The 24,145-nt window shown below is 41.4% G+C and overlaps 1 protein-coding gene across 6 annotated transcripts in view; it reads right to left on the reverse strand.

Moving 5' to 3' along the window:
- Positions 1-24,145, reverse strand: part of NTRK2 (neurotrophic receptor tyrosine kinase 2) — a 345,071-nt gene that overhangs the window by 162,731 nt on the left and 158,195 nt on the right. For 3 of the 6 annotated variants that reach the window (XM_076008573.1, XM_076008571.1, XM_076008575.1), the window contains 2 exons: positions 9,539-9,586; positions 3,736-3,924 (listed from right to left, as the gene is read on the reverse strand). In XM_076008573.1, the coding sequence (XP_075864688.1) occupies positions 3,736-3,924; positions 9,539-9,586 (237 nt within the window). The remainder of the gene's footprint in view (positions 1-3,735; positions 3,925-9,538; positions 9,587-24,145) is intronic. The other 3 variants (XM_076008574.1, XM_076008572.1, XM_076008576.1) reach the window with 1 other exon arrangement.

Raw genomic sequence — 24,145 nt, forward strand, 5'->3', positions numbered from 1 at the left:
CTTAAATGCTTTTATGTGTCATTTAAATAAATCTGATTTGATCATGTTTTGTTTGTTTCTTTGTTGTTTTGTTGTTCAAGAAAAGCTATATAAGTATTGAGGCTGTATCTCTTTGGACAAGCACCTTCTGAACATCATTTGTAAACTAAGGTGTTGGTATTAACTGGGCTTTAAGGTCTAACTCTGAGGATCACAAACAGATGGTGGACTACTGACCAAACCTGATTCATGCTTATGTATTCATATTTTCTCTCACCCAGCGCCTTAAACCTTGGGGAATTCACAGAAAATAATATATTCCTGTTTCCTTTGAAAAAAATTAGAGTATGTAGTAATACCAGGCCTATACTCCAGCATGGCCTTCACCATCCCTTATCATTCTTCTAATCCAGCTTGGTTTTTATATTGACCTGCCTGATCACTCAAGGTAATTGCTCTAACCCAGGCGTCCTCAAACGATGGCCCGCGGGCCACATGCGCATGTTTTTTGCCTGTTTGTTTTTTTACTTCAAAATAAGATATGTGCAGTGTGCATAGGAATTTGTTCATAGTTTTTTTTAAAACTATAGTCCGGCCCTCCAACGGTCTGAGGGACAGTGAACTGGCCTCCTGTTTAAAGTTTGAGGACCCCTGAGGCTAACCTATTTTATCATAGTGCCTAACACATTGCATTGTGATTATATGATGATCTAACTATCGGCCTCCCCAGTGAGGAGGCAGGAAACAAGCCATTATTTTCATGGAATCTCTAGTTCCTAGCATTATAGGAGTATTACAGGTAATCCATAAATATTTAATGAATGGAACTTCCCAGTATCTAAATTCTTACAATTCAGTGTAATGAGACAGGGATCACTCTTTATAAGATCACACATATATTCTAAAGCCCACATCTCTGACTAGCATGCAGCTTTAGGAAAGAGAAGTAAATATGCCAGTCTGTGGCCCAAGCCTCTGATGGATCAAGGACAGGGATGGTGAACTGTTCATGTGATATTTTGCTTTAAGCACATGGAAGAAGTTCTAAACTCTCTCTGAGATCTTCTTAATTTTTTTTTAAAGATGCAACATATGCAACTTCTTGGAAGAGCCCTTCTTACAGGTTCTTCAGAGGTTAGTTTGTGAAAAACTATTCAATAGGAATCACCTAATTAAAAGCTAAGCCCCTAATATTTCATGGGCCTATACCAACAGAGCCCTCTGTATGTCAGATCTATTCATTTTGAAACATTTTTAATTCCTAGAAGACTATAATTGGGGTGTTCAAAGAAATGATTTTTTTGTCAAAAGCTTATTTCTGCTAAAATAGTTACCTAAATCTGTTTAAATTGGCTAATATACTGTTAAAAACATGCCTAATAAGTAAACTGCTATGTAGGCAAGTTTGATAGGAATAAAGCCAATGAAAAAGACTATGAGTCATCTTTCTGGTTACAAGCCTGCTATTAATTAATATTTCAGTTATATACAGCCACACTGCTCAATATCTGGCCAACATCAAAGATACATCATGTTTCAGGAAAAGTTCAACAGATGATGTTCCTGCTCTCCCGGAGCTTACAATCTAACCTAAAAACACTACAGGAACACATACATGACAGTGGTCATACTTCTTGACAAAAGGCAACAGATACATTGAAGATAAAGGAAAAAAAATGGATAAAAAATGACATTTACAAAAAGGTGAAGGGAAGGAAAGGAAATTGCTTCTTCATCCCATTTCTTTGAAAAAGGATTCATGAAAGATGTGTGATTTTAAGTGCTCTTAAAATCACAGACGCATATATGTGGATGCATCCTGGAAAAAAAGAATCTTTTGCCGAGCGACTGAACAGTAAGCCAGGAAAGGACAGTTGGGCGAAGGACCCAGCAAGACTTCATAGGAAGGAACTGCCTGATGGGGAAGGGAAGGTTTAGACATGTGGGTAGAGCCAGGGCTGAGGGGAGGCACAGAGTTACTGAGCCACAAAACCAAGACTCTCCAAAAATAACCAAAACCACTGCAAAAAATCCCCAAGGACTCCAGATTAAGGAAATGACCTTTGAGACTTTCTTTAAGGATTTCTAAGGGAAGACAGCACTTCCAGACATCTAGTCCACTTTCTTCTATGGGATCTCATTCGTCATTCATTCTGTTTGCTTTCCGGCTCATCTGTTCATTTTCTCTTATTGCATGCATGAGGCTGATGGTGTCTACTTGATTATGCAGCTTTATCCTTCCTCCATTGACCAAAGAAAAAAGCAAACCTTTTGAGGGCATGTTGATTTTGGTCAACCTCAATTATAATACAGCCCCAGGCTAACTGCAGTACCTAGTAGTGGTGGTGCCAGAGGTGTCAAAGGGCTTTATTCCTAGGGAAAACAATCAAAATGAAGACAGATGCTCCCATCGTAGTCCACACTTGACTGTGAGGCATGCAGGGCATTTCAAGGGCCTTTGGAAGATGCTTTTTCTCATCAAAGAAGGCACATGTTGAGCAATTCCCCATTCACCTTGTTCACACCACAATAACAGTATGAGGATTAATAATACCTTAATTTCAAATAGCATCTTTTATTTCAAGGAGTCCAGTCTTCACACACATTGTTCTATTTATCTTGTGATGCTACAGATTCAAGCAAAATCTATGGTGGGGTCCAGTGTCATACATCAAAAGCTTGTGATACTGCTCTTCCTAACATTTAAACTCAAATTCAAACTTAAACATATCTTGGGATAAATTTGAAGAATAGGAAGACATTATAGGTGACTCCTTATATACGAACAGACCTGATATGCATTGCTAAGCCCCCCTGGTCCCATGGGAGTTCTCAATACAAAGTCAGTCCCTGAAGCCTAACCTTGCAATAGTTCCACCTTACCTTTGAGACAAGGCAGGAGAGTGATATTTAAGATGAGATAAGAACATGCAAGTAGAAGATACCCACTCATTAGTGCTAGGGAACTGCTGGGATTGGGACCACCTGATGTTACAGTCCTCGGGACCTGATTCACGTGTGAGGGAAGGCCTGGAGTTCCAATGGCATAAGCCTATTGGTCCACTGTGGGTTTATTTTCTGTTGTCCTTAAGGCTGTGCTCCATTTTTTATATTTGAGCAGTGGCTCACAAAATAGGATAAAAGGCTCTAAGAAAAATCTCAAGCTTGCCAACAAAGGCTAATGGGTCCATTTGGTTCTGAAAAATAAGTCATCACACTTAACATGCACATAATCTGTTGCCATGTATCTTTGCTATTGTGGCATCATGATAAAGTCTCATGCTGGAAAGTAGGACTAAGCAAAGCATATGGGACTACCCAAATTGATACCACCTGCGTGCAACACAGTGCCTTCCTGACTACCAAGAGTGCTATTTTAATTACTTTCAATAGACCAAATTTAAATTACAATAGACCAAATTTTAATTACATGCCTGTGATCTGTAACTTAACTGATATATGTGCATTCTAAGGATACTTCTGGTTTCTGTCTCTTTTTCAAGATAAGCATGCCTTGATTCCAACTATATGTTGACAAATGGTTTTGGGAAATGGATCCCAAGAGAAGACAATGTCTGCCCTCAGTTCCCATGCCAACAGAAGACACACCCAGAAAATTCTATAAGCAACAAACTAAAGGACCTATGCCGTGGGCCAAAAGCTGCAAGAATCCTCAGACATTTCATGACAGGGGCTCTGATAAACAATCCGGTTGATGCAACAAGTGGACCAATAAGTATAAACAGCTATACTCACATGTGTCTGGCTTGAGTTGGCTGTTGGTGATGCCAAAGTACTGGGGATTTTCAATGACAGGGATCTTGGTCATTCCAATAATAACGGCATCAGGGCCACCCTCTGAAGAAGATGGAGTGTTACTCCCATTGGAGATGTGGTGCAGTGGGCTGGCAGAGTCGTCGTCATTGCTGATAACTGAAGCTGGGCCTGGAGTTAGAAAAAATATACATGCTCCTGTAATCAAGGGTCTTATTGAGCTATGATTCACATACATAAGATTCACATACATAAGGTGTACGATTCAGTAGGTTTTAGTATGTTCACAGAATTATGCAAGAATCACCATGATCTAATTAATTGTAGTATATTTTCACACCCACTCTAGTTAGCACTCACTCCCCATTCTCCCCACTCCCAGCCACAGCCATCCACACACTTACACTCCATCTCTATGGACTGGCATTTCACATGAATGGAATTATATAATATGTAACCTTTTTTTAACTTTTTTTTTTTTACCTAGCATAATATTTTTAAGATCCATCCATGTTGTAACATACATGGATACTTCCTTCCATTGTATAGCCTAATAATACTACTAGTTGTATGGATATGCCTCATTTTATTTATTCATTCATAATGTTTTGACTTTTTGGCTATTATAAATAATGCTATTAATACTATGAATATTCATCTACAAGTTTTTGTGTGGACACATGTTTTCATTTCTCGTGGGTGGAATTGCTGGGTCATATGGTAGCTCTATGTTTAACATTTCGAGGAACCGCCAGACTGTTTTCCAAAGTGGCTGCACTATTTTATATTCCCACCAGCAGTGTGTGAGGGCTCCAATTTCTTCACTTCCTTCTCCTGCAATTTAATATGAAGCTTTCCTCTCTGTTCTGTGAAATGTCTCTAGAACACTCTGTCATTGAAACTCTCATCACAGGGCCCTGAAAGTTTTTCTGGGAGTTTGAAGATCTGAGTTTCCCGTTTCCTTTCTCCACTCTTTGGATAAGTCACTTACCTTCTTTGTACCTCTTCATCCACTTATGTGCAAAATAATACTTGCTTGTTATTTTATGAGATTGGAATAAGACTAGTGAAATTAAAATGCATCATAAACTTAAATGTATGTCACGAGTACATAGTACTACTAGTTATTACTAAATAAACATTAACTGGTAGACTAGATTTACATTGGACTGTCCAATGACTATGTTCCTCTTTCTCTGTATTCTGGGAGTACCTGCACCTCTTTTGCCTATAAAATATCTTCATAACAATAATGGATCAATCCCATGGCAAAGTTACCTGCTTTGCTTTTAGCTGTACCAGTACTTATTGAGCCATTACTTGGGTGTCTTTATGCTAAAGCAATGATCATAGCATTTTGCAAACAACTTAAATGTTCTAGTCCAAAGTCTCAGAATGTATACGCCCATGCACAGAGTCTACTGTATCTTGTCTAAACAATATGTCCATTGAGCACTAAACTCATAGTGTTTGCAACCAAAAATAGATCGGCAAAGATAAAGGTTTACATGAAAGCTTCGAAATGGTGAAGATCCTGGTGGCTCACGACAGGCGTTCCATACATGGAAAGTGGACAAAGCCCCCTAGATATATTTTATATACAAAGGGTCCCGCTGAAGCAGACCACTGGCCAGACAGCTGGCATAAGCTAAGAGAAAGAATAAGAAGGAGAGACAAAGAGGAATGAGAAGACAGAATCAAATGCCCAGCCAAGGCAAATGCCATGCCAGGGAAGGGAAGTCTAAATTGCTACTTCCTGCACGAGGAAATGTGTTTTTATCTAAACCCCCCACAAAATGCATGTTTCAGCACCTCCATCCATCCACTGCCATTTTCCTCATGCTTAACTATTTTGGTGAGAAGTGTGGCAATTCTAAAAAAAAAAAAAAAAAAGTCTTTTTGTCATATGGTTTTGAATCCCCTAGGCAATACAATGATACCCATCCCCCAACCTACAAGACCCATTCTTTTCCCCTCGTATGGGGATTATCACAGTTTGTAGTGATAACAATCGGACATTCCCCAGCTAACTGTCTTAAACGAACTATGCAGGAGGCAGCCAACTGCTATTATAGGTAATTTTTGAAGCATTCTCCAGGGGATGTACATTTAAGCTGCCTTTTATGATAAGCTCCGGCTCAATTCTGCAAACAAGTCCTCACACAGCCAACTTAGAAGCCACAGAACACTCAAAGCAAAGGCAAGCCCACCAGTTGTGTTCATGTTGTGCCTAGCTCACCTGTGTTAGTAAAGAGCAGAAATCCTGCCAAGAATATCTATCAAAACAAGATCTTTCCAATATCCCTAACCATCTCTGCTTTATGATTTGCTTCTTGACAGGCCTTGCTTAGCCAGCTTCTGGCCAGTGATGAAAAATGGAGATGTGCTATGTTAAGATTTCTGCATCTTGTCAATGAAACCATGTCACCACTGGTTCCCTTGCTAGGTTCCCAGAGCACCTGTCCCCTCCTGTGAGGTTACCAAAGCATGCTTCCATGAGCTCCCCAAGGGGATGCAGTCAAGGCTGCACATTTCAGATTCCAGGCCTCAACCTTCACCCCCTGAAATGCAGGAGTTACATTTTCAAATACTCCGCATGCTGTCAGATGGTTAACATCATTTCCTCCTGGGGTCCCTGCAATGATTAGAAATGCATGCAACCCCAGGTGTTTTTTCCTCTAATTCTCCTCTGGCCCAGGATGGTATGATGTTCATGCCATGAACATCACAGCAGCATTCAATCACTTTTGAGGAGGTTGATACCTAGAAGACAATCTTGAGATTCCTCCAGGGATTCAGGCTTTGAATTTTCTGCCAAGTGTACAGTGGAGTCCTTACCAAGGGGCTAGTTCTCTGCTTCTGCTTCTCCACTAAAAGCACACCCCCTCCTTCCCCTAACCTCTCCAATTAAACTCCCCCACTCGGATATAACAGATCTCAAGGGCATGGGCTCTTGTTTGGGAAGGTGTGGGGATTAAGTGTAGGAGCAGTATAAAGAACCAAAGGTAATTTTCCAAAAGTGTTTTCCCTTTGCCAGAAAGTCACTGTTGACAAATGCGAGCAACACATAACCCTCAACAATTCATCAAGTGGGATTTTAATTCAAGCGCTGTTTTCTCCATTATTGATGTTCTAAAATCTGGAAGATTGATATGGGTGGCAAGGTTGCAGGGATTAAGCCCATTTTTTCTACGAACGTTTTGATATAATGGAATGCAAAGCACAGCAAAGTTGGGAAGAGGGAAGAAGCTCTCAGCGGGGACAATGAATGTCTATACAATTTGACAGCAGCCTGTCTGTGCAAATCATGCGACATGCCTTTGTGTGTCTGTGCATGTGTTTGAGCAGGCACCTCGAAAAAGAAGAAGAGTAAAGGGGCACATCACAGCATGTTAAAAGAAATTCATAGGAGGACTTGAAAAAATACAATATTAATATAAAGTTTTAAATTGGTAGGTACGTGCACATCTGCTGAGTCTGGGGTAGGTAGTTCTAATTACTGAGCTGGCAAACATGAATTATGCCAGGAAACATTTTTAGCCCATTTTTATTTTAATATGTCTCAGGTGCAAAAAAGACATTTTTTTCTTTTATGAGAGCTGCTTGGTAACATATCCCACACATATGACTTACAGACATTTCTAAGCCCAACTTAGACTTATTTTCCTGTGATAAGAATCAATGAAGGTCATCTGGGAAAGGAGTTTTCTTCTCTCAATACCAACACTACCTTCAAGGCTGGGGGTGGGGAGAGGATTATTACTCTTGCACAGCTGTATTAACCACACCTTTTTACTTTCTGTATTCTGATGCTTAACATGTAGGGTCCTGCTGACACTGGTTGGCCAGTTCCTGGAGATAGCAAATACCCTGCCTGAGATTACACCTCTCACCTGCAGGCCAACCAATCCAGAGTCTACACCCCCAACCGCCTTCCTAAACCAGCTCTCACACTCACGCCACCTGCCCTCACTACCCCAGAGCCAGGGACGTGACAACTCAGGACATCCTCTGCAACCTAGGGCCTGCTGAAATCACTCGAACTCACCACACTACCCTGCCTCGCCCGTTTCTTCCCATGGAAAACACACCAAAGGCTCTTGCCCACGGTCCTCTCGCCCCCTCTGTGCCACTTCCCTGTGTAGCTCCCCAAGGCACAGAGCGGCCCCTCCTCTTGGGAGCTGTGAGCAACAAGCTGTCTTTTCAATGGCAGGCATCTCCTGAACTGTCAGGCTCACTGTGCCTGAAAAATAATAAAGCCCCTATCTCAAAACAGCAGCACCTCTGCGGGGCTGCAGCTGGAAGAACCATTCTGAAGAATTCTCTCTGCTGTTGCCTAAAAGGGTTAAATCCCATTTTTGAAGCTTGCCAGGATCAAGCACTCATCTGCGGTGCAAACTGGCTTGAAAAATGGTTAAGTGGTTGCAGTGACTTGCTATCTAGTGGAAGCATCTTACAGCACTGTCCTGGAGACAATAAATACCTATCTCTAGTTTACCACCCCTCCCCCAACACACACACACACACACACACACACACACACACACACACACACACACACCATAAAACCCTAGAACAGGACACCTTTAAGACTTCCCAGGCAGGAAAATCCTTTTTATATCTTGGCAAAATGACTATGATCACTTTGTGCCTGAAATTTGTCCCTAGGGAGCTGCCTAGAAGCCCTGAGCTGCCTAAGCTTGCTATCCCAAGTTTGCCACGTCTCTACTTTCCCCTTGCTGGCTAAGAACTTTAACCTTGGAATTCATGGGCCTGGTAAGGGTCAGGGTGACTTTTTCCCATCCAGGCCCCATCTGTCCAGTCAGCCTCAGCCCACTGGTCATTTTTGGATCACTGGACAGACACTGAGGGAGGCTGCCCAACAGGGCAAGGTCTGATGTCAGGTTCAAAAGTGAAAGGAAACAGAGTCCTCATATGGATGGGATGAACAAGTAGAGGGTGGATGGCTCAAAACTGAGCCGCTCCCTGACATCTGTACACTTCTCCTACCTTGCAATTTTACCTCTGGTCTACCCTGCTACCAAAAGAAATACTAATCATGCCCACAATGGTCAGATCTTGGAAACCCACAGGAAAGATGTAAGACAGTCTGTCTTTTCATTCCTTCTAAGCAATTCCTGCTGGTTGTTTCTGCACTCATAAAAAGTACTGAACAAATTGGAGGTCCAGGGAGATCACACCTGATTTCAATCCTAATGATGAGCTACATCATCTGCATTCACTTGGCATGCAACAAACTCTGCTCTTCAATTGTCAGCACATCGCCTGAATGCAAGGAATAGAATGCAATCAAGCACAAATCACAGCGTCTGGACGTTAGAGTCTATTTTGAAAGAGAAATAGTCATAAATGAACAGACGATTTACTAATTCAGAACTTTATTACATCTTGGCCAATCGAAGAAAGTTAAGACCCAAACTTGTGCAGCCTTTACTATTCAGTCAACTATTCCCTGCACACGCAGTTGTGATAGCAGTTGCATTTTATTTCTTTAACCTTCTTAAAAATGCACCACGACCTAGAACTGGGATGACATTGTATGACAGATAAAAACAAGTCAACTTCAAAAAATGCAAAAAAAAGTTACTGAACTCGATTAGTAAGAGTAATGCCTTTTCTGGAAGAATTCTAGACCTCCTTCTTCAACAAACCAGGAACACAGAAAATGAATTAAGGACCAACAAATGTCAATAGAGTCTAAGCAGTTTCATCCAAATTAAAAACATAAACGTATTACTTATCCAAAGAAGGAGTAACTACTTACCAACACCTTGTCTTGATTTTACTTTCCCAAATCCAAACCATGAGAAATCTGAAAACCACAACAAAACATAAAATAAACTTCGAAAGAGAAGTATAAGCCAGAGGCAGTCAGCACTATCCTTGGTCAAATAACACAACAAACTCCCAACTAAAAAACAAAACCAAAAACCACACTGGGGAACCAAGGCTTCCTATCAAACACCCAGAAACTAACACTTGGATTTTTGTTTCAACATTTATTTTTCATCCTGAGAACACAGAGGTTCAAATCAGATAAGAGACAACGGCCTGTCTTGGAGAAAAACGGTCAAAACTCAGGCTTAAGGGTTCCGAGCTGTTTTCTTTCTTTCTCACTTTCTTTTCTTCCTAAGTGGAGAGATCATTGCCTAGTATTGAATCATCTAACAGCAAAGCTGCAGGGGTGAAGACACACACAATACATTTGACAAATGCACTACGGTTCTGAGCCGCAGCAATGTGGGGAAATAATAAGAGAAAACAGATCTTTTCTGAAGCTGAGACAGGCAGTAAAAAAAGGAACACAGAATCCCGTGGGAGAGCTGACACTGGGCTAGATGGAGCTTCAGGAGGAGGAGAAAGGGATTTTAATTCTACTCGGATTCCTGCTACTGACTTGCCGTGTACGGATTTGCTGTGTGACACTGGGCATCTCTGTGCCTCTTCCAACAACAGCCTCCAGAAGGCACATGCTAAGAAAACACCTGCCAAACATTTGGAGAGCTTCCAGTCACTAAAGCCACGGTAAAATGCGCTTGTTTCCCCGGGCCTGCCTATCCATCCCCTTCTAGATAATTTCCACTGGGTTCAAAGTGAATTCTGTGCAGCAGAAAAATCCCTAGAAACAGGCACATAACGGGAATGGAGCTCAAATAAGTAACTGTGTTTCTCTGCTCTTTCAGCTCTCTAGTGATTTTTACAGGCAGTTTGGATAGTAAACTCAATTGAAGAAGAACTAATTTAAGTGAAACAATGTATGTAAAAATTCTTGGCACACTCAAAGATGCCTTACAAAGCTGCTGTCATGATTATTACTTGTTCGAGTATAGATTTAGGCTTTCCTTCCCTGGTATCCCACAACTTCAGCCCTCCGACTTCTAAGCCCATTTTTACTTTTGATTGATATTCCTCTGAATGCTTCCTTCCAGGTTTTAGAAGATGAGATGAGGGCCTGGCCTCAAGCCAAGGCCAAACGAAGATTCATTTGTACAGAAGACAGTGAACTTGATTCACTGTCATGAGGAAGGGTCATGCCTATAAATTTGGTAATTACAGCTAACCTCATTTAAAATGAAGTGTATATTCCCACTGGTCACTTTTTGTTTTTCTATATTCGTTTGATTTACATCGTTTTTAATTTAACCACAGATTGAATTTCTTAAAACTTTCTTAAGTTTTCTTAATTTCTTTAATTTCTTAAAAATTTCTTTTCACTTAAGTAATTTTTTTAAAAGTAACTTTTCCATTTTACAGAGAACCCACTGAGGGACAATGCCACAGCAACTACTCACTGGCTGCACATTTCAGATTATTTCTGATCACTATAATAAACACAACTGCAGTGAACATCTTTACACATCATAAGTGCTCCCCTCCAGTTGTCAAGAATCGTTCCCTTAAAATAAATCCCCAAAATGAAATTACTCATTCAAAAGGGGTGAATATGGTTAAGGTTCTCAACACATATTGTCAAACTGCTGCTGTCCTATATCAACACTATACGACAGGGTGGGAGTGTATTTTTGAGCTCCAGCCAGTGGGAAAGCTAAGGGTGAATAAATACAGCTACTCGACCATGGGTGCAGCTCCAGCTAACTGAGCAGAGACCTGGCAAATATTCCCCTCCCATCTGTGCCCTATGAAACCATTCTGGCTCTGTGTCTCCCAAGCTAGCGTTTTGCACAGGTGCAATAAGAAGACCCACAGATATGAAAAGAATACAATTTCCTCTCACTTGAGCAATCATTACAATTCACCGAGTGCCTCCACCTACACCAGCCAGACACTTCTCCGTTGGTCCTCAGCCAAGCTTTGTTTGGATGATAAATTATCCTGCGCTTATTGATGAGGAACTGAGACTCAGAGAGGCTGATGCGATTAGCAGAGATCCCAGCTTGTAGTGACTGAGCAGGGATTCAGTCTCCTGAGATAGAATCCAGTTTTTTTACCCATTCTATTTTCCAATGTTCCAAAATAGCCAAAAATAACCAAATTGTACATTATAATCGGGATTCAATTTTACATATGGAAAAAACACTGTAAGTAGTTGTTCATTCTCATCTATGTACTCAACAAGCAGGACAGAGGATTTAAAGAGGAATGAGTTGAAGGGCCTACCTGCAAGGAGCTTCCAGGGGAAGCTGAGCCACCTGGAAATATGTCCAGGTGCCTCTGTTCGGGGGTGGGGGTGGGGAGAGAGCACTCTGACTTCTGGAGAGCAGATTAGAATTAGTCAAGAACGGGAAAGAGCAGAGGGAGGGGTGCTTGCTCTATCCATAATCCAGCTAAGCCTAAAGTGGGAAGTGCTGGGTATGTCAGGGGGCTGACACAACTTGAAATGGGGGAAAGCTAAGAAATATAAGCAAGGGCCAAGCCAAAAGTTTGGATTTTATAGTGAAAATTGTGGTCAGACTCTAAAAATATATATCAAAATCTCAGGCCAGGAAGCAACATGATCAAGATTAATTTTTAAAAAAATTATTTTGGCTGCAGGGTGGAATCACCATTATAGGAGGGAAAAAATCAAGGGCAAGAGATGGTCTGAGGCTCAGGACACAGGTTTAATGCCCAAAAGGGATTTGCCCAAGTTCTAGAGTCCACAGATCAACTGGAGAATGGAAACTGGATTTGTACCTAGGATTCATTTTTTGCCAACATCTTTTCTTACAGGCACAAATAAATGGGCACTCAACTGGGGCCACTCAACTGGGGCCAACTTTTGACAAAATTATTCTTAAACACCTGAAAGATTTCTAAGTTGTCTTTAAAAGTAGCACAATCATTATGCAGGAGAGAATGCAATTGTCTTGACTATACCTCAGAGTACTGGGGAAATTTAACAGATCAGTTGTAGAAAAGTCAAATTGGTACCTCTCCCCTGAAAGCTGTTATTTGATCAACAGCTCTTTCTGGATGGATTTAAACAGTAGTCTTAAAACTTTAATACTAAATTGCACCAGCAAAATTTTTCCACAAGGCCAAAAAGAAACAATTTCTCCATTTCCTGTGATGTTTCACCCATTGGGAGTAGAGTCCTGCCAAACCTTCCTTTATTTTCTGTTTAATAAGAGACACTTTATTCACTGCGAAATAAAGGGCTCCTTCAAAAGCAAATGTAGTTGTAACGAGCCTAAACAATCCCCTCCTGTTGGAATCTTAACCAACAAAGACTCTAAATTACGAAATTAACCAATTAAATCCACCTTATTTTGAAGAGAGCTCAACCTTTTTCCCTGACCAGAAAGGAGGAATGTAGGAAAAAATAGCACCTTAACAACTCCAAGATGGAATTCAAGCTAAATACAATAAATGGCAAAAAAAAAAAAAAAAAAAAGAGAGATTACTTTTCAAATGTCTCTTAAAGGAAACAGCTAAAATGTAGGGGATTGAAAAGGGATATTTATGAATCAGAGAAAGGAGCCAGAAACAGGCAACACGGAAGAAACCTGACCTTCCCCGTAGGTACTGACTTGCACAAACACTAAAAGTGACGCTTAGCAGGGTTCCGATCGCAAGAGAACTCAGTTTCCGGATTTTATTTTTAAGTCTCAGAAAAAATCATTTTAGTATGTTAAAAGAAAAAAAAATCAGCTTTCCTTTCTTCTAACTCTGAAGAAGTTGAAATTTCCTGTGTTCTCAAATGTAATTTCTTTATATTTTAAGGTAAGACTCACCAGTCTCTACCCCCAAGAAAAGCAACTTTAACATCGTGATGGAAGCAAATGGAAAAGTATGATTCATGAAGAGAGAAATGTACTTCACCTCCAACTTCTTAGGACCATGCCCATGCCCTAAGGCAGTGGTCCCCAACCTTTTTGGCACCAGGGACTGGTTTTATGGGTGACAATTTTCTATGGACCAGGGTGAGGGTGGGGGATGGGGGCCAATGGCTTCAGGATGATTCAAGCACAATACATTTGTTGTGCAGTCAAACCTCTCTGCTAATGATAATCTGTATTTGCAGCCTCTCCCCAGCGCTGGCATCACTGTCTCAGCTCTGCCTAAGATTATAAAGCATTAGCTTCCCATAAGAAGCACACAGCCTAATCCCTCGCATGCCCAGTTTACCGCAGGGTTTGTGCTCCTATGAGAATCTAATGCTGCTGCTGATCTGACAAGAGAAGGAGCTCAGGCGGTGATGCGAGAGACTGGGAGCAGCTGCAAATACTGATCAAGCTTTGCTCTGCTCGCCTCCTGCTCACCTCCTGTTGTGCCGTCTAGTTTCTAACAGGCCACAGGCTGGTACTGATCCACTGCCCAGGGTTTGGGGACCACAGCACTAAAGGACATGTGAAAGGAGGCATCTCTGGGCTGCTTTGCTGCAGAGAGTGAGTGGACCAGTGTTGAATCCCAAGGAGATACTCAAAGTGCTTGCGTAAGTAGCCAATGAACTGTCACCTCAAAGAACTAGAATGACTGCTCATTGGGGTGGAGGAGACATGAATGCAAAGGATTGTCTTGTTGACAATATAATCATCTCCCTTTCCTACTGACACATAATCAGAGTGAGTAATAGTTTGCTTCAAAGTAATTCCAGTTCCTCAGGGTGCAGAAAAGTGTAGTTTGGGGCCAAGTTTCCACTTTAATTTAATCTTTTATTTAAGAACACAACCTTTATAAAAGAAAGCCCCATGTCCACAGTGTAGGAAGAGGGCTTGCTTTGAGTTAAATTGTATCTGGAAATCATGATGCAAAGGCAACTGGTATCCTTCTGACCAACCTCCCTTTGGCTTCATCTCTTCCTCTTTCTCAAATTTGCAATGTGGCTTATTTCTACTGTTCTCCAAAAAAAGTAACACTAAGCAGCTCCTATGTGACAAATATAATGAAAAATATGTGTTTTATGGCCAACGCTGATGGCTGTTCTTTGAAATCTGTATTTTCCTTTTTTTTCCCCTGGGGCCCACAGCCACACTCTATTGCCCAGCCTCCTTTGTGGTTAGTTGTGGCCATAAGACTAAATTCTAGCCACTGAGAGGGGAGCAGAGCAAGGGATCCTACTTCCAGGCTTGGGGATCAATACTTCCTACGTGAGCCACCCGTGCTCTTTCCTCTCCTACCTGGCCAGAATGATGACAACATCTCTGGCAAACTTGGAGGTTATGACTTGAAGATAGCCTAGGGCTCTTCCAGCGAATGACTAATTCTCCCAGTCTTGTTATGTGAGTACAGGCAGAGTAGAACACATCTCAGAAGCTGAGCTATGTTCCCTTCAACTCCCATCCATCTGCAAGAAATACACTATTGTGTTTGAGCTGTTATCCACTTTGATGGACTTATTTACTATGGTAGAGAGCCTATCCCAACTAATACACATAGACAAAGAAAAGATATATATACTTGAGGTTTTATTAACTGATTCCAGGGCTTCTCAACCCTTCATCGAAAATTTGAAACTGCATGTCCATGCATATTTGCATTTTTCTGGAGGGAAAGTCCATAGATTTCATCAGATTTTCAAAGGGTTCTTCACCCCTAAAGGCTAAGAACCACTGAAATACATATAAATTCCTATACAGACAAAGATATAAATGCATACATACTCTGTATGGAACTCTCTATAGGAGACAAAGATATAAATCCTATTCTCTGTCAACGGTCGAATGTGGGTTCTGAGAATCATCCATCACCTCTCACCTAGATTTCTGCAGCTCCCCGCATCATTCTTGCCTCCCCTTAGTCTCTCTCCCAAGGAACTGCCAGAGTAATCATTTTCAAGTATAAATCAGATTATTGCATTACCCTGCTTGGAATCCCTTAAAGGTTTCCCGTTGCATTTAGTATAAACTTTTGATCATCACTGTAGAGTCTCAAATGACCATGACCAAAGCGTGCCAACTATCCAGTGCCCCCATCCCCAACTCATTCCCTGTGAAGCAGCCACAGTGGTCTCTTTCCTACTCCTGCTTATTTTGCATTTTTTCTTGCCTTTTCTCAGATTCTTCTCATGTTTTTTTTGGTGCCTCACAATTTCTCCTCCTCCAGCTTTCGGGTCAAATACCACACTTCCAGAGGGACTCTGACCTCACCACTTTAATCAGAGTCCCTCTGAGCTCCTTTCCACTCTCTGTCACCTCATTTTTCTCAGTATGTGACAATACATGACCTTTTTTATTTGGTTTATTGTTTATCGTCTGCATCCTTTGCTAGAACTTGAGCTCCAAGAAGTCAGTGACTGCCTTAGACCAGCCCCCCAAGAAGCAGACCCTGACTCGAGGATTCCAGAGAAGGTAGGACTGGATCCCAGGAAACATTAAAGGCAGAGCAACGAAGTAAGACAGGAAGAGGGAAGGAAGCCTAGGCTGGATGTGTTACCCAGAGGCTTACACTCTGGACAACTGGAGTTCAAACCTTTGGGGAACTTATAGTGATGGTGTGGAATGGACCTCAGAACTATTCCATCCAAAAGGAGAAAAAAATGGGTCATTTACCCTCCAACTGCCATCTGTCATTGGCTGAGGGCTTCCAGCCCAGAGAAAGCCCTTATGCAGCGAGTTGTGGGTGCTGGCAGCAAGACGCCGTGGGCCAGTACTGGGATGGTGAGAGCTAAAAAGATGCAGGTGGGACACCCACTGTGTAGTTTACACCATCTCTAGTGCCTAGCACAGTCTCTCAGTAAATACTTGTGAAATGGATAAGTGAGAATAACAATGTTTCAAAAGCATAGCAATATCAATATAGCAAGTATCATTAAAATGCCAATATGCAAACTATACACTCAATATAAAGACCATTATATTTTGCGAATATATTTGCTACCTTTCTGATTCATTTCTGGCCCTCAATATATTTACTACCCTCCTGATTCATGTCTGGCCCTCCAGTGGAACATTGCTGAAAATAGTATTTAAAGGTGAGCAATTCTTAGAACCCACACTGCAGGCAGCAGTATGGAATACAGAGCTGGGCTGGATGTAGCTCAGAAGATGTGGGCCCTCTCTAGACACTGCCCAAAATGAACGGCATGACCTTGAGTGAGTCATTTCCCCCTCATCATTTCTGTTTCATACTTTGTGAGGACAAAGCTTGAGAAATGGCATCGAAAGCCCGTTCAAGTTCTAGCAATCTATAGGACTAAACATCAGCCACATATGACTGAGAATAGATTGACACATGGCCTTATATAGCTTTCCTGAGGCTGGGTATTTTGGGAATGTGAGATCATGTGCAATTTAAGGAAAAGCATTCAGTCAACTGGCCTAGATTTTCTTCTGCTAAATAATACTCAGATGCTTTGGGGCCACTATATCCTCGTCTTTTGAGAAAAGGCCTATGCTCTGAAAAAGCAATTTTAAAAAATGATATTTATTGAATACTTGTTATATACCAGGAAACTTACTAGTGCTTAGGTATTACTTTAATTAGGGGAAATTTATCAGCTTCTATTGCAGCATCAAAAAAAAAAAAAAAAAAAAAAAGCCTTACATCCCATAGACTTAAAGTTCAGAAGCCTCAAGTGGGAATAGATGTAACTAGATTTGCCTGGAACACTGCAAGATGTCCTGATTCCATATTTCAAACACTTAATTTTGAGAAAAAAAATTGCCAACTACTTCTCTCTTTCATTTTGAACATGTGGAGTATTTCAAAGACAATTCAGTTAGTCTCCCTCTTAGTTATTTGCAATTAAACAGTATAAAGTGTTGAGTTCTTAAAGTCTATGGTAGATTCTAGAAGGCCTTTTCTTTAACAAATGTGGTCACAATCTTCCCTGGGTGAAAAATGGAGCTCTGAGAAAGTCAGGGGCAACCTCTGCTTAATAATGAGAGTTGACAGACATGAGAGAGTCATATCAAAGCTTTGCCTTTCTACTGTACCACCCCAGTGAGAGCTCAAAATGCTCTATAAACATTTTCTCAGCTGTCACAAGCTCCCTGCAGGGAAGGCAGGTGATGTCTGGTTGCACACGCACAATTTCCCTGTTAACACTGTCTTAACGTTGGATGGATGACTGCCCGAGACATACCCCAAATTCCCTTCTCTTTGGAAAGCGATGAAGGTTAGCACTCGGATCAAGTCTTTAGGAAGGAAATTGACTGATTATCGGGGAATCATCCTAGAAATGATGTTTGTGGCCCTTAAAGAGAGTGACAAGTCCACAGATTCTGGCAAACACTATGTCAAATCCTCATGAGCTTTTGTTTCCATGGAAAACCTAAACAATGACTCATTCTTTGGCCGACTTGCCCAGACCTGTCCACTGTGCCCAGTCTCCAAATGAGTCCAAAAGGAAGGAAGGCTGTGCTTGCCACAATTCCTTGCACAAGCTTTGTCACCACATTAGGTATATTTGGAAATGCCTTTGCAATTTCTGCTACATATTTATAGTTATATTCATATTTATACTTACATTACTTATATTCATATATAAAACATGTGAATTCTTTTTTTAGTCCTTCTAGACTAACATTTGCTATAGCTAATGCAAAGCACCATGTAGGAAACTTTTTGTAGTTGCATTATGGAATTTGGGAGGGAGGAGGAGGATGGCAGGGCTGGAAGCCCTGATTCTCACTATAGGATATTTTCCATTTCAACTCTACTTGAATTATTCCCACCAATCTGGGGGCACAGTGACCTGCGTCATGTCACTCCTCAGCACCTTTTCTTTTTTTTCAGTGACCTGTCGCCTGCCTTCCCTTCCCACCACCCACCTCTTGCAACCAGCCAAGGTCAGGAAATGTGTCGGGCTGACACAATAGCCAAGATGTTTATTTAATTTTATTATTGTGTGCTCTTCTATTAGGAAGCTCCCATAATGGAATAGAACATAATAGGATTATACACACTTATAAAGCTGGGTGCTGAATAAAAATAATTGGATAGAATTACCATAAATAGAACAAAATGAAAACCCATTGTTTAAAATGCAATGCCAGTCAAACAAATTAATTCCGGGCCATCCTGCTGGGCACCCTTCGCAGTGGCTGTGCACTGCTAGTGGAAGAGACCAAACCCAGGGGGTGAAACTGCACCTCTTCCCTAGTATTTTCCCACTAAATGCCCACTGTGCTCTTTAGGGTTCACTGCCTTTCTGGAAACTAATCAAAATTGATTGCCTAGGTCAGTGATTCTCAAACAGGGGTGATTTTGCTTCCCAGGGGAGACTTGGCAATGTCTGGGGACATTTGTGGGCTGTCACAACGGTGGGGTGGGTGGAGAGTGTGTGCTAGGAGCCAGGGACACACAGGACAGTCCTTCACAAGGAAGAATTTCAGCCCCAAAATGTCAATAGTGCCAAGATTGAGAAATCCTGCCCTAGGTTATAGGTCAGCAGGGGTGGAATTTACCCTAAATCTATTGTCCCTGTTAAAAAGAGATCCTAGCCTGCCTCCGCTCATGGTCCCCGTGGAGTTTAGTATTCTCTCATTTTACTCGCATGTTCTCATCACTAGTGACCTGGCTGCCAACCCCCTTCTGTCTCGGTTTATCTTATACCTCTTGAGAAACAGTTCTGAGATTGTCACTTCTTTCTGTCCCCAGAACAGAGAGGCAATGCATGCGAAGGAATGGGGACTGGATTTAGACTCCATGCCTTGGGTTTCAGTATTGGATTCACGGTTTCCTGACAGATTTCCCACAATTGCTTAGTCTGCCACTGTCGGATGGAAGGAATAATTACTGCCCTGCCCCGATGATGGGGCCGTTTTAGGGTCATGTGAGCCAACATGTCCATGAGACTTTTGTAAACACTCTGGAATTATGTAAATATAGGGGTAAGGGAATAATAAAGTTCAAAATCTTCGATGACATTCAAAATCTTGACCTGGCCCTATGACCTGGCTCCAGCTTTATCGCTTTAATTCTACCTTAAGATTCCAGTTAAACTGTTATTAATAGTTTGCATTCCTTAAGTGAAGATGCCTTGAATTTTCTTTTGAATTTTCCAATTAATTCATTCAAAATCTATTCATTGACCACCAGATAGATGCAAGGATGGGGCTATAATGAAAGCAGAATAAGATAGTCATTCCTTGCCTACATGGAGCTTCTAAATTTGATGTCTTTGCATCTGATTTTTTTCCACCTGAAATGTAATCATCACATTCTATCTTTAATCATTAAATTCCATTTATTCAACAAAATTCACCTTAAAAGTCACTCTCATAAAGCATTTCTTCATTCCCAGAGTCAGAAATACCTCCCTTGACATCTGGGCTGTTTGTCTCTTATGATAAATACCATATTCTCACTCTGGTCTCTATTTATGTAATCTTATTTCTCCTATTAGATTTTAAGAATTCTGTGTTGGAAAAAACCTCATCATATTCAGCTCTGTACCTTCCATAAGCTTCGTAACAGTTACAAGAGTATCAAGCAGGGTACTTTCTACATGGTAGGTACGCAATAAATGTTTCGAATTCTGATTGAAAGATTTTAAAAATAAAGCACAAAATGCCCACAAAATATTACAGTAGAGCTTCAGTTGTAAAGCTCAGAGATAGACAACAATAGTAGGAACATTTGTTACTGCTGTCTGCTGTTCTCTGCATTTCCAAGGCACCCTGTTCTTTCCCTGTCATAGTTCATCTCATTCTGAATTCTAATTAGCTACTTACTTGTAGCCCCCCCCCCCAAACTGTTAAGTTCTTTATGAGCAACAAATGTTTCTAGCTTGTTGTCTCATTGTATCTCTAGCCGTAAGTATAGTGCCTGGTTCATTTTAGGTGCTCAATAAAGAGTTGAATGAATAAATGAATGAATCCTGAATGAACCAAGGAGTGAATTCTAACTTTTCACCTTTACATTCTTCAATTAAGAGCCAAATGTGGTATAATGCGCATCCGTGATTGTGTTAAATATTGCGCACCACTCCCCTCTCCTTCCTGGCCTGCAGAGAACTGGACTCTCCACCCACCAATCCACAGCGCTTGCTTATGCCAGTGAAAAGAACAAGCAGAAACAGCACGTCACTTCTAGGCAGAAGATTAAGAGTCAGCCCTGGGTTTTCCACTTCTTCTTCAGCCTGCCACAGTGAGCCAGGAAGCCTTGTCTTCAGACAGCAGCATTAGGGGGTTCTGGGTTCTCAAGAGACTCAAATGAATACAGCCCCTTGCCAAACCGCATTGTACATGCAGCAGGAGGAGAAATAATCTTTTCAGTATTAAGCGTCATTTGTTTCTGCAATAGTGAGGTTCCAAGTGAGTCTTATTAAAAAACATTCCCATCTATAAAACTATAGGGCTTTTATATTATAAAAAGATTCCAATATGTATGTCCACATGTACCCTCTAAAGCCGCAGTCCCCAACGCCCTGCCTGGGGACCGATATAGGTCCACGGCCTGTTAGGAACTGGGCCACAGAGCTCCACCTCAAACCCCCATCTATGGAAAAATTGTCTTCTATGAAACTTAGGAACCAGGCCACACAGCCGGAGGTGAGCGAGCAAGGGAGAGCAAAGCTGCATCTGTATATACAGCCCTGCCCCACAGCTCCTATCGTGGCCTGAGCTTTGCCCTCTGATCTTCCTCACTCCATCCATAGAAAAATTGTCTTCCATGAAACCCATCCCCGGTGCCAAAAAGATTGGGGACTGCTGCTCTAAAGCATCTGTGTAGGTGTGTGTAAATACATAATTTATAAATGTTAACAATAAAGTGATGGGAGAAGTTTTTCAAACTCACTGTCACTCATACGGAAAAGTAAGAGGCCAGGCATGATGGCTCACACCTGTAATTCTAGCACTCTGGGAGGCCAAAGGGATAATCGCTTGAGCTTAGGAGTTGGAGGTTGCAGTGAGCTAGGCTGACGCTGCTGAACTGTAGCCAGGTTGACAGAGCAGGACTCTGTCTCGAAAAAAAAAAAGGTAAGCATTGTGACCTTCCAAGCCAACCTCTTAGAAGGCTATGTCTTTATCCCAAATATACTGCTTCTGATTGTAACATTTCAGAACTCTTCTTGCAGAATTATCTTTCAATTAATGTAGCAGAGTCTACCAATTATGCTAATCTTTATTATTTGAGGGAAATTTTGATTTTTTTTAATAGTCAAAGATCATTTGGAGCCGTGTCTGATGGAATATGTGAGTGATTAAGCTAGAACACATCACTGTTATTCAAAACATCAGGGGGGCTGATTCTACTGTCTCAGACTTCTGGCTTTCTTGTGGGGCTCATAACTTTTCATTAAACACACTACCAAAGGATGAATTCCAAAAAGGCACAGAGTCTCTGGTTGGGTGATGTCAATTTTTTCATAGTTTTAGAATTACAGCTAAATGCCAATCTCCAAGAACCTTCTTAGTCCGTAACATCATGGTCATTAAATAGGTACAATATGATTAGATGTATGACTAGGTATTCTTCACAGTGTACATTTGAAGCTACCTACGCACATTTACTCTCAGACACCATAAAAATCAATTGGATTCCTGGTGGATAAAATCACACTTAAATCAGGACTAATTAGAGATGCATAGCTGGGGATTATCATTTTTGTTTGTATTGTGGACTGAATTGTATATACACAAAATTTGTATGTTGAACTCCTAATCTCCAATGCGACTGTATTTGGAGACAGGTCCTTTAAGGAGGTAATTAAGATAAATGAGATTATAAGGGTAGGACCTTAATCCAATAGGACTGTTGTAAGTATAGACACCACAGTGCTCTCTCCCTCTCACACTGTCTCTCCACCAAGAGCCACAGAGAAGGAAAGGCCATGTGAGGACACTGCAAGAAGACAACCACCTGCACACCAGGAAGGGAGCCCCACCAGGAGTCAAATTGGCCAGGACCTTCATCATGCACTTGTAGCCTCTAGAACTGTGAGAAAATAAATATCCACTGTTTAAGCCACCCAGTCTGTGGTATTTTGTTAAGGCAGACTGAGCAGACTAATACAGTTTGTTTGTTGTTGTCGCTATTGTTTTGATGACTACCCTGTATCCACTCCCTCCTCCTCCTCCTCAACTGGTAATGATTTTCCTTTTGTGACCCACCCAACTCTGAATCCCAGGCAGCCAGTGTGATCCAAGATGGAACCCATGGCCCAGGCATAAATAAGTCGGCCTAACTCCATTCCCTGCCGACAGTGGCTGGTTCTAGAATGGGCATATGACTAAAGTTGGCCTGATCAAAACAAAGCCTACAATGTGTGTACAAAGGTTGATGTAAGCCATGTTTTCTTTCCTGCTGGATGAGCATTTGGAGGATATAGATTCAGGAATGGATGGAAATCATCTGTCCTGCAACCATGAGAGAACAGTTTGTCTCCAAGTCCGGCCAACCGAATGAAAGAGAGCCAAATGCCGGATCCTGGCCACAGTGTTTGGGCCTTGGATCAAGCCACATCCAAAGGGTGTATTTATTCCTTGATGGTATATTTATGTGCAACAATAAACCCCTCTTATTGTTCGAACCATTTGCAACTATACGATGCCAACCTAATACAGGCATGGGGCAATAATAGTCTTATTTTCAAAAAGTTACTTCTGCATTCCCCAGAGGCCCAGAGTGAATGGGTACCATATTCTGGAGTCCTTTCATGCACCCAAGTTTTATTACCACTAATGTTGAATCGGCCTGTTATGGAGATGTAAATGTCCTCCTCTTCAAAGGCATGTTTGACAGGATGAAAGGCTTTGGGATTTCAATGACTTTGACTCCTCTGGAGATGGGAGGACAGCCTATTTTAGCAATTTCCATGGGAATGAATAGACATATACTTTAGCTATTCAAATATTTAACTAGCTCTTTTGTTGTTGTTTTGAATCCCAAGGAGCTGCAGCTGCCTGTTTGTGTCTGTTGTGCCTTTAAGGGGCTTGCTGATTCAGTAGGATCCCTTGAATGCATTAATTAGCCTTCCCTCATTTTCCCAGCCCATGCCTATGAAGAAATGAGCATTTGCAGCTCCAATTGCTGGGAACGATGTGAGTCTTGAGGGTGCTAGATAAATGGAGGCTCAGAATTGCCTGCCTTTTGATGGGCAGTTTTACACTGGCAGCAGCCTGCATGGCAAGGCCGTGTGGCCGCATGGTTAATTTTTTGGCTATCACTATTGGCAGCGAATGAAACCCAAGCCCCGGATTAAAGTGTAACGGGGAGATGGGGCATTAATCAGCTCAGGTACATGAGTCAGAAGGAGGTAAGGATCCAGAGAAAATAAAAGTTATAGAAGGCTGGAAAATGATTTATCATTTTTAATATATATCATCCAAGCTCCGTCTTTATAACTTGTAGGCCTCCGTGTTGTGAAGACTTTGGCAATAAAACACTCCTTCCTTAAAACACTAAAGTGAAAGATGCTGGTGGGAAAAATAAAGAATCATGAAGAATGAACTGACTGTAAAAAGGAAAAAAAAAGTGTCTGGCTTAAAATTAAATTTCCACTTGTTTCTTTTTAAATGATTTAGAAATACAGCTTTTGCTT

This window comes from Microcebus murinus, chromosome 12 (assembly GCF_040939455.1).
Source record: "Microcebus murinus isolate Inina chromosome 12, M.murinus_Inina_mat1.0, whole genome shotgun sequence".
Lineage (NCBI taxonomy): Eukaryota > Metazoa > Chordata > Mammalia > Primates > Cheirogaleidae > Microcebus > Microcebus murinus.